The 14,801-nt window shown below is 31.8% G+C and overlaps 1 protein-coding gene across 1 annotated transcript; it reads right to left on the bottom strand.

The window, feature by feature from the left end:
• Positions 1 to 2,139: 2,139 nt before the first annotated feature.
• LOC108560780 lies at positions 2,140 to 14,588 on the bottom strand. The gene is made up of 6 exons (XM_017918461.1): positions 14,326 to 14,588; positions 6,586 to 6,717; positions 5,858 to 5,965; positions 3,974 to 4,210; positions 3,511 to 3,766; positions 2,140 to 3,451 (listed from the first exon to the last, which is right to left on the bottom strand). Exons 1-6 carry the CDS (start codon positions 14,557 to 14,559, stop codon positions 2,541 to 2,543), a joined length of 1,878 nt encoding a protein of 625 aa, XP_017773950.1. The 5' UTR covers positions 14,560 to 14,588; the 3' UTR covers positions 2,140 to 2,540.
• Positions 14,589 to 14,801: the final 213 nt, after the last annotated feature.

The raw sequence follows: 14,801 nt of genomic DNA on the forward strand, positions 1-14,801 counted from the left end.
ATTAGAAAGATATCAATCATTGTTTGACAACTTCAACTTTAATTGACATTTCTAAGATGATTTAATTGATACATTATAATTGCTTGATATATTTTTTAATAAAGTTTATTTCAATTAAATGTCAATTAAAAATAAGACGTTCATCTATTATGATAATTTAATCAGTTATTTTTATGACGAATTTAATTTACAATTAGTCTTTGAGAATACTTGTTACCTATTTTTTTTTTGTGTAAATAACAAATAACTTCATTAGTAAAATGTTCAATGTATTTAGGAAGAAGGATATGTTTTATTCAAACAAATCAATTATAACAAGAAATGGAAATAATGGTATTTTCATACCTCTAACAACAATTATTTCCAATAATAATAATTTATTGGCCAGACATCGGGGTTTCTTTTATAAACTTTTCCTTACAAATCTCCCACCTTACCTCATCAGCACCATCAAAAACCTCTTAAATAATCGTTTCCTTAAAGTTAAGATCCGCAACTCCTTCTCCAGTTCCTTTTCCCTGCTTCAGGGTGTCCCGCAAGGCTCCCCTCTAACTCCTCTGTTATATAATCTTTTTTGTTGTGATATGTATAGCCCCGATCCTAATACATTCGATCCCAACCTCTATGTCCTTCAATACGCTGATGACACTACATTGATTTCCCACGCCTTCTGAAATACCTTAATCATGCTTAATACAATATACTTGTCAAGTAACTTCTGTTAATGCAAGTATTTTGATGAAGTAATTAATAATCAAACCAAGGTAGTCATGAATTGGTATTGTAAAAAGAAGGTCTACTTAGTAACAGTACTGAAATAATTTTGATAGAAAAATACTTTAATTGAAAGTTTGTTGAAATCAGACTGAAGTTAATCTATCGAAATACTACTAAAAGAAAAATATACGTACTACTTTAAATAATGTTAAGAAACCTTTCACCAAATTATAATATAGCAATTATTAACAGCATAAATGATTTCATAGTATATGAAATCCTCTATTCTTAACCTTTAAAACCTCCTATCCTCGACCATTTTATGGTTTAAAAAAATGGCGCCTCAAATTTAACCCATCCAAGACCAAACTCCTTATTCCCTACCATCGGATATCCCTTTTGTCTCCCCATGTTACGTTAAATAATGTCCTAAAACCGTCCGTATCCGAACGTCCTGCCCTTCGTATCCTCACCAAAATTTAACTTCCTAACAATCCTCTACACAATCCTTCTTATGATATCCTTTACTCCAAAACCAAAATAGTTCCTCTCCTCGACCGGTACCTTTCCCTCTTCTTGAAATTTAAATCCAAACAATCCAACATAGCTAAATCCCTCTCTAAATTCTGTGCCCCTCGAAACCCAAATATCTTTCCCAAATTTAAATATCCCACATTATCCCTATTCCAATACATAATATCTCTTGATTGATACCTACTTGTTCCTACTCCGCTGCTTTTTTTTCCTCTCATTACTTATTTATAGAATGTACTTTTTTTTTGTATTGATGTCTGGCCAATAAATTATTATTGTTATTGGAAATAATTGTTGTTAGAGGTATGAAAATAATAAATATATTGTTAATAGTTGTCACGTTTTAATAAAACTATTGACTTATATCTAGAATTCACTGAAGTTTTCATGATATCTTGTAAATAAACAAAGATGTTTAACAAGATATAAGATAACTGTTGTATAATATACTATAAGGAGTTTAAAATACAAAAAAAATGTACTTATTAACAATTAAAGTAAAACACGATTAAGGATAAACAATAATTACAACAAAACTCCAATAAATTATTTTTAATAACAAATAGTCATCAAATATAATATAATATATAAATATATACAATGGGACTAAAATAGTTGTAATCATATTTTTTTTTCATATGCACTAGAATAATATATATATAAAAAAATAGTTAATTAATGTAAAAAAAAAGGAAAAAGAAACGTAAAAAATAATAACCATCTTACACCCAAAATAAAGAGAGAAAAAGAGAACAATGAAGGAAAGAGATACAAATGAAAACAATTAATTCAATATTTACAAAATATTAAAATTCAAGTCGAATTACAAAAAAAACAAAGAATATATAGAAACAAATATTAATATTTAATATTTACAGTGAAATTGCGCTATCCCAATAAAATAATACGTTCCGCACATTTTAACATAAAATGCAAAAGCATCACATTACAATCAAACCCAAACAATCGCATTTCTAATTTTGTATATATCAACAGAAGATTTACTTTAGGATTGTTATGATCATGATCAAGTAGAAAGTAGGAATCTTATTGTTATATAATCTTGTCTTGATCATCATTGAGTTTTATCAAGTTTGTTGGTCGGTGGATAATAGTTTTGGTCGATTCATAGCCAACTTTCAGCGCAATTCGTTTTGTGGTGAAGAATATAGTCAAGGGGTAGTAGGGGAGGATATTTATAACTTAATAACAATGTAAAATCTAAAATATCACAAAAACACAATTACATATATCACTATATATCGCATGAAACTAGAGTTGGACGTTCATCAAACGTACACTTCGCGTTTCGGTGATGAACTCTGCGAGGCCACCGAGGTCTTCCTGCTGGCGTTGTCGCTCGGTGAGCTCAGAAACTCCAAGTGCGGACTGGATAATGTACTCGGCGTGTTCATGGATATCTTCCTCTCGGATTCGATTCCGATTCCGTTGGATGTGAGGGAGGCCGTGGTATCGGTGGCCTCCTTCGTGTCGTTCGAAGCGTTCGTGTGATTCGAAGCGTTGCTGCTCCTGCTGCTGATATTCTGCTTCATCTCATCATCTGAAGTATACTCTGCTAGCATGCAGGATTGATCGACGCCGGTGAACAGAGGACTGTTGGTGACTTTGGTCAAACCATCTGAAGTGTATCCGTCGTCCGTGAGAGCTTTCCCGGAGGACGGACTGTCATGTAACGAATCCGCACCTTGTAAAAGAGGACTCTTCGTGACCTTGACCAAACCCTCGGGCGTGTACTCTATCAGAGTGGAGGGCTGAGAGGTGTCAGCTACGGCTCTAGCGAAGAGCGGACTCGAATTGATAGCAACTGCTTTAGTCAGAAGCGGACTACTCGTGACTTTAGCTAAACCTAAACTAGTTAACTGCGAGACAGTTATTGGCTTAGTCAACACAGGACCTAAACCTGGCGAAAGAACGGCTTGAGCTAAAGCAGCTGTTCCAGGTTGCCCGGCATGCAAAGTGTTGTTAACAGAACCGCTTCCATCGAGCTCTTGTATAGGTGACAACACCACCTGCACCATCGGAACATCATTAGGACAAGCTCCTTGCAGCTGATGCGCCATCAATGTAACATTTGGCGAAATTTGATTCTGCATGTGTACAGCGTTCTGCGCCAAACGGTTCTCCCTGTCCACCACTTCCTTGGTCACGTCAGGCGTTGGAATCCTCGGTCGACTCTTAACTGCAATTGAAACGTATTAAATATAAACTTGTCGTGTATCGTCAGAGCTCAATCCTTACCTGTTTTCGTATGATTCTTGTTGCGACCCGACCTTCTGACCAGCCTATCGTAAATGGACATTTTCGGCTGCTGCTGATGAGGCAGTTGTCCTGCTGTTTCCGCGTATACCGAGTTCCCTCTGTGCCTCGAGAAGAGACCACCTGAAGAGTACGCAGTAGAGGCGGATCTAACGGATCCGCGTGGCCTCGATATCGAAATCCTATTGATCCAACTTGGACTCTTCCGCCTTTGAACGATCGGCGTGTCCACGCTCTCCTAAAATTACAACATCACAATTCATTAGTCTCTCCCACAGCATTTTCCACATACGCATTTGGCATAACTTATGACCTTATTTTTCTTCTTTACTTTACACACCCAACTACACAAATACGTCATCAAGAAGCAGATTTTGTTTTTTAATTATTAAATGAACATTTAAAAACTTTTTTTCTTAAATACAAATATAACTGCGATACTTACGTAATCTGCGTACATATCGTCAATAATGATCTTCCTGGAAGGAACCTGAAGATTAGCGTACAAAGCGTCCGCCGTCTTCACCTTATACTTCTCAGCAGAACCTTTAGGTTCTTCCCTTCTGCAGTGCTCCGAAGCCACGGTATAAGGAAGATCTGTGGGGACGACATCATCCCAGAACTGATCCTTCAACAATTCCGGATGCTCCTCGTGCATTTCATCGACGATCATGTAACTAGCCTGCAAAATAAAATGAAATGTTAAAACTTCTCAATTACTAACAATACAATCATTGTGAATATGAGAAACAAGAAGCAGAACTTATGCAATTCTATTTGCATCAGTTTTTCGCTTTAACTGCGACTGTTAAAAGTATATAAAAACAGCAACAAATAAAAATACGTTCGCGTCCGTGGCACTTTTATCCATAAACAATACTAATTATGAAGCAGCCGACGTGAATACAAATCGCAAATGTAAACGATTTGCGTTCGTGTACTGTTATAATGTGTCACACGATCGGATCGAAAATAGGAACGGCTTATTGGCATACTGACGAAACCGCCAACATTTTGCATCTATTTTATTTATTTATTTATATTTTTCGGTGCGGCTTCGCGTACATATTTACCATGAATGGAATACAATGAATTTGCCCACGCGCCTCCGCCTCGGACAATGATTTATCTCAATGTCAAAAAGTTTAAATTATAGTCATTTGCATAACATTTCGAATCTCCTAGTAAACACCATAATAAACATAATTACTCTCTAGTCAATCAATATTATATAAGAACATACATATCCATTGCTGAAGAATAAATAAAGTTAATATGTAAAATCTACACTTCAATCCATCATTTGTTTAGTGCAATTGTAGTGCAATTAAGTTTAAGTCTATACAAGTTGCAATTGGCTACATACAACTATTTTACAGATTAAAGAAACTAGCATTATTTATATAATCACGTTGAGACAATAAATTTATTCTTTTGTAGTTTTTTTTAACATTATTCTAAATTCTTTGAAATTATGTATAAAATCGAATAAATAATGCATGTTCTGCAAAAACAAAACAAAATTTAATAATATAAATTTGACCTTCGATAGACTTTTAAACTACATTATTTTATCTTCTTATTTTAAATTTTAGTATATTTCATCAATACTGTATTCTCCCTTGAACATTTAGTTATTACTAAAAAAATAATAGAGACGACTTAGTAGAATAATTACAGATTTTTTCACAGCATCTTCTGTCAACTTACGTAAGAAGTGTCATAAAAGAAGCATTACTATTATGTTTTGCCACATTTTTTTTTCTATTAAGTTTATAACAGTTTGTATTAAATCGATAATACTAGATTATTGAAAAATTTGCATGATAAAATCTGTGATTCACACTGTAATCTTGACCTTATAAAAATTCTAATCTACGCTCTTCTACATACATAAACAAATATACAAAAATAATCACAGGATTACGTTATTAAAAACTACTTATACAATACCGCCTTGCAAATTTTTAAATAAACCTTGCGAACATCAACCAAAAAAAAAACACAAACACTAATGAAATTTCGGGTTTGCCCTCGAATTGTCTTTGAAATTGAATTAAAATTCGCGATTTCCCCGAAGAGCGACGGTAAATTACTTTTTTTCGCCACAATATTTATTTATCATATATTTTTTTTTGTCGTTGGTTTAACGTAATCAAACCAAACATTACGTAACGCAAATGTTTGATGTCCTAGAGAGCGCGGTCTCTTTGTTTCTTCGCCTCGAATTCTCGCATATTATTTTTTTTTTTCGCATGAAATTTCCGTGCGAATTTGATTGATGATAATGATAGTCGTTTCCTATGATTTGAATTTGAGTTTATCTCACCTTGATGTGCCTGTCGATGAGCCAATTCAGCTCAATGTCGTCGTCGTCTTCACCGAAGGGATTGATCAGCACTTCGGCAACTTTCAGCCATCCCACGTAAAAACAGAACTGAAATTAGAATACACAATTAATAATAATAATAATAGTGTAATTATTATATAAATCTTCGGTATTTCCAAGATTCTATTGATCGATAGTGATTTCTTGGCAATCACATCTATTTATTTCTTCATTGGATAATCCGCAAGTGATGTTGTTACGCAAATTATTTATATATTTTTTAAGAAAAAACATGACTGAGTTTAAGATATTGGATCACAATTATACCGACTTCTGTAGTGAAAGATTTCTTGGAATTAATATGCAAATGAGAAAGCGACCTCGTGTTTTGCCAGAAACCGCTTTATTTTTGAGACAAATAAGAGTACGAAAACAATTGATCAAATTATTGATAATTATTTGTCTGACATTTAAATTATAGAAAATAATTCATCAATATCATTATAATTATTGTTCATATAAAATTATCGTGAACCATTTAGCACAAGTTTTGAAAAATAAAAACAAATTAAATCATTTCTCAATAAAAGGACTTTGAAACTAAGGACTTTACTAATTGATTCATTCCTTCGAAAATGTAAAATGATCATTTTATTGATAAAAATAAAGATTCGTAAATTGAAAGTTCGTAAATTGAAAACTATCCACATTTTATGTTAATACTTTACCTGTAAAGCTGTGAAAAATGGGAAATACATGTCTGGATCCTCGAATTTCCCAACAGGTTGAGGAGCATCTGGTATGAACTGTCTTCCCATGAGAGCTGCTATGAAGTACGTGTATAGTGCCAATGTTACTACCTAAAAAAAATAACATAAATCATCAATTACGTAAGTTTTTATAGCAATTGAAGCAGATAGGTTCTAATACACAATTCTGATATTAATCGTTATTTATATTCTAAAAATACTCAAAACATATAACTTTTAATTCTTTAGGAATGAATTTTGTTCCGATATTTAAAATTAATTTACACAAAAAAAAATACAATTGTTATATAATAATAATTGAAGTAATAAGAATTATGTTTTTTTTTTCTGTATTTGCAACTCGATTTTGTGTAATTTTTATTTGGTAATTTACCTTGAAAATCGACGAAAATGCACTCCGCATTTCGTGCAATTACATGTCGATTAAAGCAATAAAAAAAAGCAGTTTCGAAGCGTAATAACCAGAGAGATTCAAGGCCCGAGTTAATGAAACCTCATCCAGTATTCTTCCATACCGACAAAAAAAATAAACAACAGTGTAATTTCCACCAAATCTTCAATTTTTCACATCTATAATTACATTATTACAGTTTCTAAACAAATAATAATTATATCTTCAATCAATTCAGATTCATTAGATTTCGATTAGAAAATTTCAAAACAAACTATTTTGTGCCGTGTATTAGTCAGGTTTTGAACAGTCCGTGATATTAGCGGAACCGCACTATGCGAAATATTTAACTTTACTCGCAATAAAGGTTAGATTTTAAAAATGCTGCAGTTGCCTAATTGCTTTTTTTTTTGTATTGGAATTGGATAATAAAAGCCACGTGAAAACAACAAATCGCCTATAATAAATGTATGTTTTATTTTTAGTTCTATTTTTTTTTCGTTCGAACATTGCGAATCGTTGATTATTATCCAACATTGGGAAAATCGTCCTTCCATGGAGAAGCACAAACAAGATATCCGCTCTTTTTTTTTATTCTCTCTCTCTCGATTTATTTGCAGTAATTAATGATCTAAAAATATGCCGTGTTTCCTGTAAGAAAGTTTCCTACCAATTATAAATGGAGTTTTCTACAGCGTTCTTTTTTTTTTTTAATTAAATGCGACAGAGTGAAACCTGCATTTTCCACAATGCACGCGTTTCGCGTTTTTTTTTTCTTCATTATTATTTTAGTTAGTATTGTTTGTGTCTACCATTTTCGCTGTATAACAATTGTTTATTCATGTTTTTTTATATTTACGAAGTTTTAATTTAGAAAATAAATAAAATTTCATTGGGTTTAATTTTTTTTAATTAAAATGATCTTTTTTTTTCGGGACACGAATCGTGCCTGTATGTCAAGTTTAACTCTTCCTATCTGTTCAAAACAATCATCAGTTTACGATGCTATAAAAGGCGTTTCCAATTAAAATTAAAATATTGCCCAATAAAGAATAGTTTATGTATTTAATAGTGCTGCGTGCTTATGTAAATTTTCAAATATCTCTCATGTAAAACTATATGTTCAAATTCCTGCACATCTGATAAAAACTATTGCAAAAACACTTTTATGATAGAAACGTGATCAAAATCAAAGAAAAAATAATCAATTTTATAACAACTATAGACATTAATATTTGCGCCAATTTCTAATAAATACATAATATATTTTTATCATATAATAATATAAGCCACATGGTTGTTTACTGCGGGCTTTAATTACGGCTCCAATCTTGATTATTTGGAAACAGACCAACTTTATTACGTTTTAAGGTAGACGAGAAAATATTAATAATTATTCATTACATTTTAAACTCCAGACAAACGAGATTTTGCTGTGAATCAAGAGACCTTTTGAAAGAGGTCAAACTTGACCCTTTTCCGAGAGCAATTAGCCACGACTTCAACGACACAAACAAAGAACACTCTTAAACGTTGGCCTTCCATTTACTCTGACATCTCTAAAGGTCTCATTATGCCGAACCGCATTCTTATCAATGATGCTAAAGCCTTAAATTACACACTACAACCCATTGGAAAGTTATGTAAGACTAGCCTCGAATAGTATGCAATAGCTCAAATTAACATAAGATAAACTTAAGAAGAAAAATTATGAAAAGTAATTCCAACTTTTTTTGATACCAAATTCATAACATAATCACAGGTTTCGTATGTGCATGTGGACCGAGGACCTTTAGTTCCGGATTATAATCAAATTTAATTCCTTGTATTTATCCAAAAAAAATCAAATTACCATGAAAAACAATGTGTGTGAGTGTATTCTAATTCAGTGTCGAATAATTAAGAGATTAAAGCCACCTTCACCTAATAAACTATGAACAAAACCATAATTATCAGGTTTCTGCACGATACAATCAAGAAGGCTATATTTATATCAGAACATTAGCATTTTCAATACCTTTCATTGTTTCGTTCTCATTTATTTTTTTTCGTACATTGACCTTGCACTAGAAATAATTTACTAATCGCCATTTCTTCTTTAAATCCATTCAAAAATATAACAATTAAAACAATTATGTCTTGGTTTTTAAGCTTGTTTTAAATAATATTAACCCAATTTGTTTAATCACTTAAAAACAAACGATTCATTCAATTTCTAATTCATGTTTTGTTAACATTTCCAAGGAATTTAATTTCTAATAAAGTCCTTGGGAGTAATCTGATCATCTAATATGAACTGATCTTGAAGAAATTAAACTGTTGACATATACAAAATACGAAGATAATTAAAACAAAGTTGCTGGAGAATGAGATGATAATGATGAGATATTAATGAATGTATAAATTGTATGCGGTTGCAGTTGTGCGAATGTAAACATCATCACTAAACCAGATTCGATGCAAAGCGGATAATGAAATAAATTATACGTGTGAGACGATCGTATCAGGGTATATGTGTACACACTTCTTGGTAAAAGCATCATTAAAGAAGAGTTTAAAAAAAAATGATTTTAGTGGCACAAATATTATTCATCCTCGAGTTGCGCAAAATGACACGGAACATAGTTAACAATCTGATGTTATTTATGTACTTTAATGAGCGGAAAGCGTCCTCTAAGTTAAAGACTTAAGAGTACGAAGTTTTTATAAAAAAATTCTATATATAAATATTCACTCACTGGGTAAACATTTGCGAGGCTCATGTCATCGGTTCATTTAGGAATTGAGTGAATAATCGTGTGATTATTAAATTTCTATTGATTAATAAGTCATTAAATATTTAAGTACTTGATTAATTAAAAAGTTGTACATTTAGTTTAAAAAATAATGATTGAATCGTGAAACGTCAATTATTAGTAATCAAATTTTCAAGTCTATAATGATATTAACTTTTTTTATTTCTTAAGACAATACATTGGAACCTTGCTTACCGAGCAAAATTAATTGAAAAAAAATGATTCGACGAAAAATGAGCGACGATGAGAAGAGAAGTCCCGGATTGTGCACCTGCTACATCATTTTTAAAACTTTTGTATTTTTGAATATGTTTCACTATATGAGTGAAAATCCGAAAATTTTGGAACTGATTAAACTCGTTAAGCGAGGTTCCACTGTATATATAAGAATTAAGTGAAGTGATCAAGTGACAATAAATTTTGTTTAAATAAATAGTTGAATATCTTGCAAAAACTTGAAGATTATGAACAGAATGAATATATTAGTGAATTTGTATTGTATATATATATATAGGTTAATAGAAATCAAGTTATATAAGTATGTTTGCAAATAATTGATAAATGGTATCTAATGAATAAACAATGGACTTTGGTGCTCTAGATCTGAGTTAGAGAGTCTAGGAAACCCCGCGCGCTCTGAATAATAACCCAATGATTAATCGCGAATACGGAGAGAGAGTATAATTAGATTTCTCAATTAGCTGCAGCAATACAGCATTACAGAAAAGTGAAATGCATAGATGGCGCTAATCTTTTCGTTGATTGGTTTAAAGATCGTAGCTTGTAACCAGAGGCTATTTAAAGAGCTACCACAGTTTTGTCTTCTGGCATAATTGGATTTATATTTAGAATCTCCTTTCTCTGATCTCTTCCTTGCCGATTAACTTTATTACCTACATATCGCTGTATTACCGCTGATTACTGTAAGCCAGATCTAAACCGACTTTCGTTTCGAGCATTAATCACGGTATTTACGTCCTCCTACCCCCAAACGACGCTAGCAGCAGAAAGATAAAAAAAAATGGAGCCCTCGAGGTCGAAGACTCTCTCACGATTTACGGTCGAAACCTTTTGGGAAAGGTCTTCGGCTTCCATCTACCAAAAAAAAACGATTATAAGAAATATGAGCGAAACCGAAAGTTGCTTTAAAGGATATTCCTCGCTCGTGCTGTGCTGTGCAGTTGTTAGTGCCAGAAACCCAAATGCGTTTTCGATTTCTAAACAATGCTTCGACCGAAGGAGATAAACGGCGTCGATAATAATGGCAGAAAAAAACATTGAAACGAAAAGTTTCGTAATTAATAGCCTTTCTATGGGACAATTAGAAAGTGTTTGAATTATTATTTCCTGGCGATGTGTGCTCCAAATGAGCAAAACTGCATCTTGTTTCGATCAATCTATTTTTACTGATTTTTTTTATATTATATTTTCAATAGTCTCCTCCTTCCTCTCCATTTCGTCAAAGTACAATCGTTCTCAAGGTAAACTCGTAATTGTCTTGTCTGTTCGAACCGGTCTTTCTCCCTTCGTAGAATAAACGCGAGTCTTGTTGCTCTTGCATACAGAGCATGAAAGTACCAAAACATTCGATATGCAACTCCATCCATCATAACAATTTCTCTTAGTTTTATAGATTAACCAAAGTCTCTAAGTTTACAAATAAGTAAAGAAGAATCAATTGATGTTAAATTCTTATATTTTAACAATAAAAATATTGTTTATTTCAACAGTAGACAAATGTATACAAAAATATACATAACGACAATTATTCATAATTATTGAAAACTATATGTCTTTATTTTATTATATTTAAATTATTTTTACTACTTTCACTTTAAACGTTTTACAAATATACTAATTCGTCTACACTTGAACATCTATAATTCTACTAGGTGTACCAACCAAAAACAAGAATGTGACTTTAATGTGATTTCTAACGATATTGATTTCAATGAAATAAAGTGAAAAATTTCCCTTTTTTTAAATTTTATATTATACTCTGTTCAAAATAACATCTGCAGACATCTATTCATGAAAGGTGAACTTCAAAATGAAAGATAGAAACAAATAAAACTTGTATCATGGAACAAAATTTCACAGAAACAAATAAAATGAATACAGGTATTATCAAAAAAAAATTCGAATGACGCACTCCGAATTTACGTGGTAGATTAAATCGCTGTTAAAAATATTGGAAACTCGTTAAAATACCACTGTGGAAACAAAAACCCGGATTTTAAAGCCAGAATTAAACTCAAACTATAAACATTTTGAAAAACACAAAATCATGATCATTCCAATTCCAATTGGATAGTTTCTCTTTTTTTATATATATATATAAACCAAGTTGACCTTTCCACTTCACTTCCACGTCGCATCGCCCTTGGACAACTGTTGAGTTGCCTTTTTTTTTGTTGTAATTCTCGATCGGTTTTTAGCTGGAAGTACCCACCAGCATTCGAATTGATTTATCGACGGATGAAAAATTAGCAATTACGCGTTCCAATGCCCTTTACAGCATCGTATTGAAACGGCAAGTGTACATAAAGCGAAGGTTAAAGCTATAACCTGACGATTGTTTTTTTTGTACGTTTGTTTGAGCGTTCGAAATGGAACGCGGAACCATTAAAAAACGAAGAGAAATTAATAGAGGAAGAAATTGCCGTATTGAGTTTAATGAGAGAGTTTTTTTTTTAATGATGGTTTGGAAAACTCTGGAATAGTTGCATGAATGATTTGCGAGTCGCGTTCAAGGCTTAATAAAAACGAATTGCATGCCACGAGATTGATTCTTGTTTGTTGCATTCACGTGCAATTTCTTTATTTTTTCTTTTTATTCATTTTCAAATCAATTTACTCTCTTTACTGCTTCTAATTTACATTTTCTAAACAGTCTTGCATATATTAACATTGTATGCTTAATAACAACAATATTTATTAATGCTACTACAATAGAACATATTTCTATAGAACAAATATAGCATATATGTTATAGCGAAATGACAGCTGTCACTTTGACGTAAGGTGACAGCTGTCACATTTTTTATGTTAGAAACAATTGACAGTTGCATTGTGAACTTCAAACAAATATATTTCTATAGCAAAAAGGTTGAGAAACGCTGATATATAAAATTATTGATTTTAAGCATTATATATTATTAATATATGTTCTTTTCAAAATGTTTATACATTCTAACCGCCCATCACATTGACATAAGAATTGTTTCATTTCCACCAATTATCCTCAATAACATTTGTTTGGAAATTAACTTTAGATAACTAAAAAAAACCAGTAAAAATACAACATACAGAACTAATTTATAGTATAATTTATTAAACCTTATTATACGTCAATTATTCGATTTGTATGTATAATGGAAAAGTATAAACAAAACGATTTGTAAATGCTTGAATCTACAGAAATTATAACATAATAACTGAAGTATTTCCTTCTACTAAATATGTCATAAAAAATATAATTCAAACCACCTGCGTATTACACTGTTATTATATAACTAAAGAAATAATTATCAACAGATAATTTCCTGCAATTGTTAAACAATTTAATTAATTGGAAAAAAAAAGGCAACCAATCTGATTCCATTTACAGTGTATTTTTTTAAATTTTTATTTAGTTATTTCATTTGTACATGACTCTAGTCATTTCCTTGTTGGGTGTGCGCACATGTTCGAATCCGAGCATTAAAGATTGCGCAAGGAATCATTGTTTGCCAGTCAAGCGTGAACGAACAAAAATAAAATAAAAATACTAATAACAAACAAAACAAAAAAATCTTTTAAGAATAATGAAAATTAACTAAAATTATTGTTAAAATATAAACTTTTTTTTGTAAATTAAGTTTCTCTCTCGGATCGATCCAAGGACTGTGGATAATTTAATCGTGCATTTCGACTGCATAAATCGCAACAACAATTCTGCGTTGTTGCATAACGCATGCATATAGGAAATTTGTATAGGAAAACACGAAAACAAAATCGATGCAAATCGCAATTCGCGTCATTCTTAGTCATATCCTTTTTAATTTAGAAAAGAAAAACAGGAAGATTAATTGCTTGGAAACGTTTTTGCGCCTCGCCAGTAATGCTAAATGGAATCTTATTGCGTTTGATCAGGAAAACAAAAGAAGCGTGTCGAATCTGCTTTATCAACTACTCAATTCACACGAAATTGCTTCTGCGTCGAAACTTGTAATGCATTAATTGATTGTACTTGCAAATCAAAGATAGACGAGGCATGAAGAAACTAATTTATATTGCATGCAATTTGAAGAAATGTGTATTTTCCCTGTCAATTCTAATAGCAATTGATTACGTGAATTACATCATCGTCTGCTTTATCGTGAAATTCATCTTGTATTTAATTCTCTCTTTTTTTATTTTAAATGCATGAATTGAAAACCGCAGAGATCCAATTACGTCCAGGATGAAAACACAATCATCAAGAGAATTATTATGCTAATCTTAATATTTGTTTAGATATGATGCACTTACTTGAGTGTAAACTAATGGAACGCAGACTGTATCGTAACCTATCAAGGAGCCCAGTTTTTGTCTGATCACAGAGAGTTCTGTGAGTAAAGTCTGCACGATCTGATCACTGGTGATGAGCGATTCCTTTCGTGCTCGATTTATGATGTTCGTCGCCCATACCAGAGGCATCCAGTACTTAGACATTGGAGTTTTTGCATCCATTCGCTCGAAGATCACCCTCTCGTTCTCCAACATCAAACCTGAAAATTACAATTAGGTTTTACAATATTTTCAATATCTCAATATTACATGTTAATTCCAAACCAAAACACATCCAGAAAATAAGTTCCATTTTCTATAAATAAACAGATACAAAAATTGCTTTGCAAAAAATAAGAAAATAAATATTTCCTCAATAAATTGTAAATTGTAAGAAATATTCATAAAAATAGGATTTACTTTCTAGAACCAAATTTCAAGTAGAAAATTCAAGTCTA

The sequence above is a fragment of the Nicrophorus vespilloides genome, unplaced genomic scaffold (assembly GCF_001412225.1).
Source record: "Nicrophorus vespilloides isolate i.1.1-1 unplaced genomic scaffold, Nicve_v1.0, whole genome shotgun sequence".
Taxonomy (NCBI): Eukaryota; Metazoa; Arthropoda; class Insecta; order Coleoptera; family Silphidae; genus Nicrophorus; species Nicrophorus vespilloides.

What these genes read in the sequence shown, in the direction of transcription:
- LOC108560780 (XM_017918461.1), bottom strand. Translation starts at nt 14,559, where the DNA reads ATGTTGGAGAACGAGAGGGTGATCTTCGAGCGAATGGATGCAAAAACT. An exon ending in CATTTTTCACAGCTTTACAG is followed by an intron (nt 5,966 to 6,585) that starts GTAAAGTATTAA and finishes TTCTAATTTCAG; the next exon opens with TTCTGTTTTTACGTGGGATG. An exon ending in ACGATATGTACGCAGATTAC is followed by an intron (nt 3,767 to 3,973) that starts GTAAGTATCGCA and finishes TTGTAATTTTAG; the next exon opens with GAGAGCGTGGACACGCCGAT.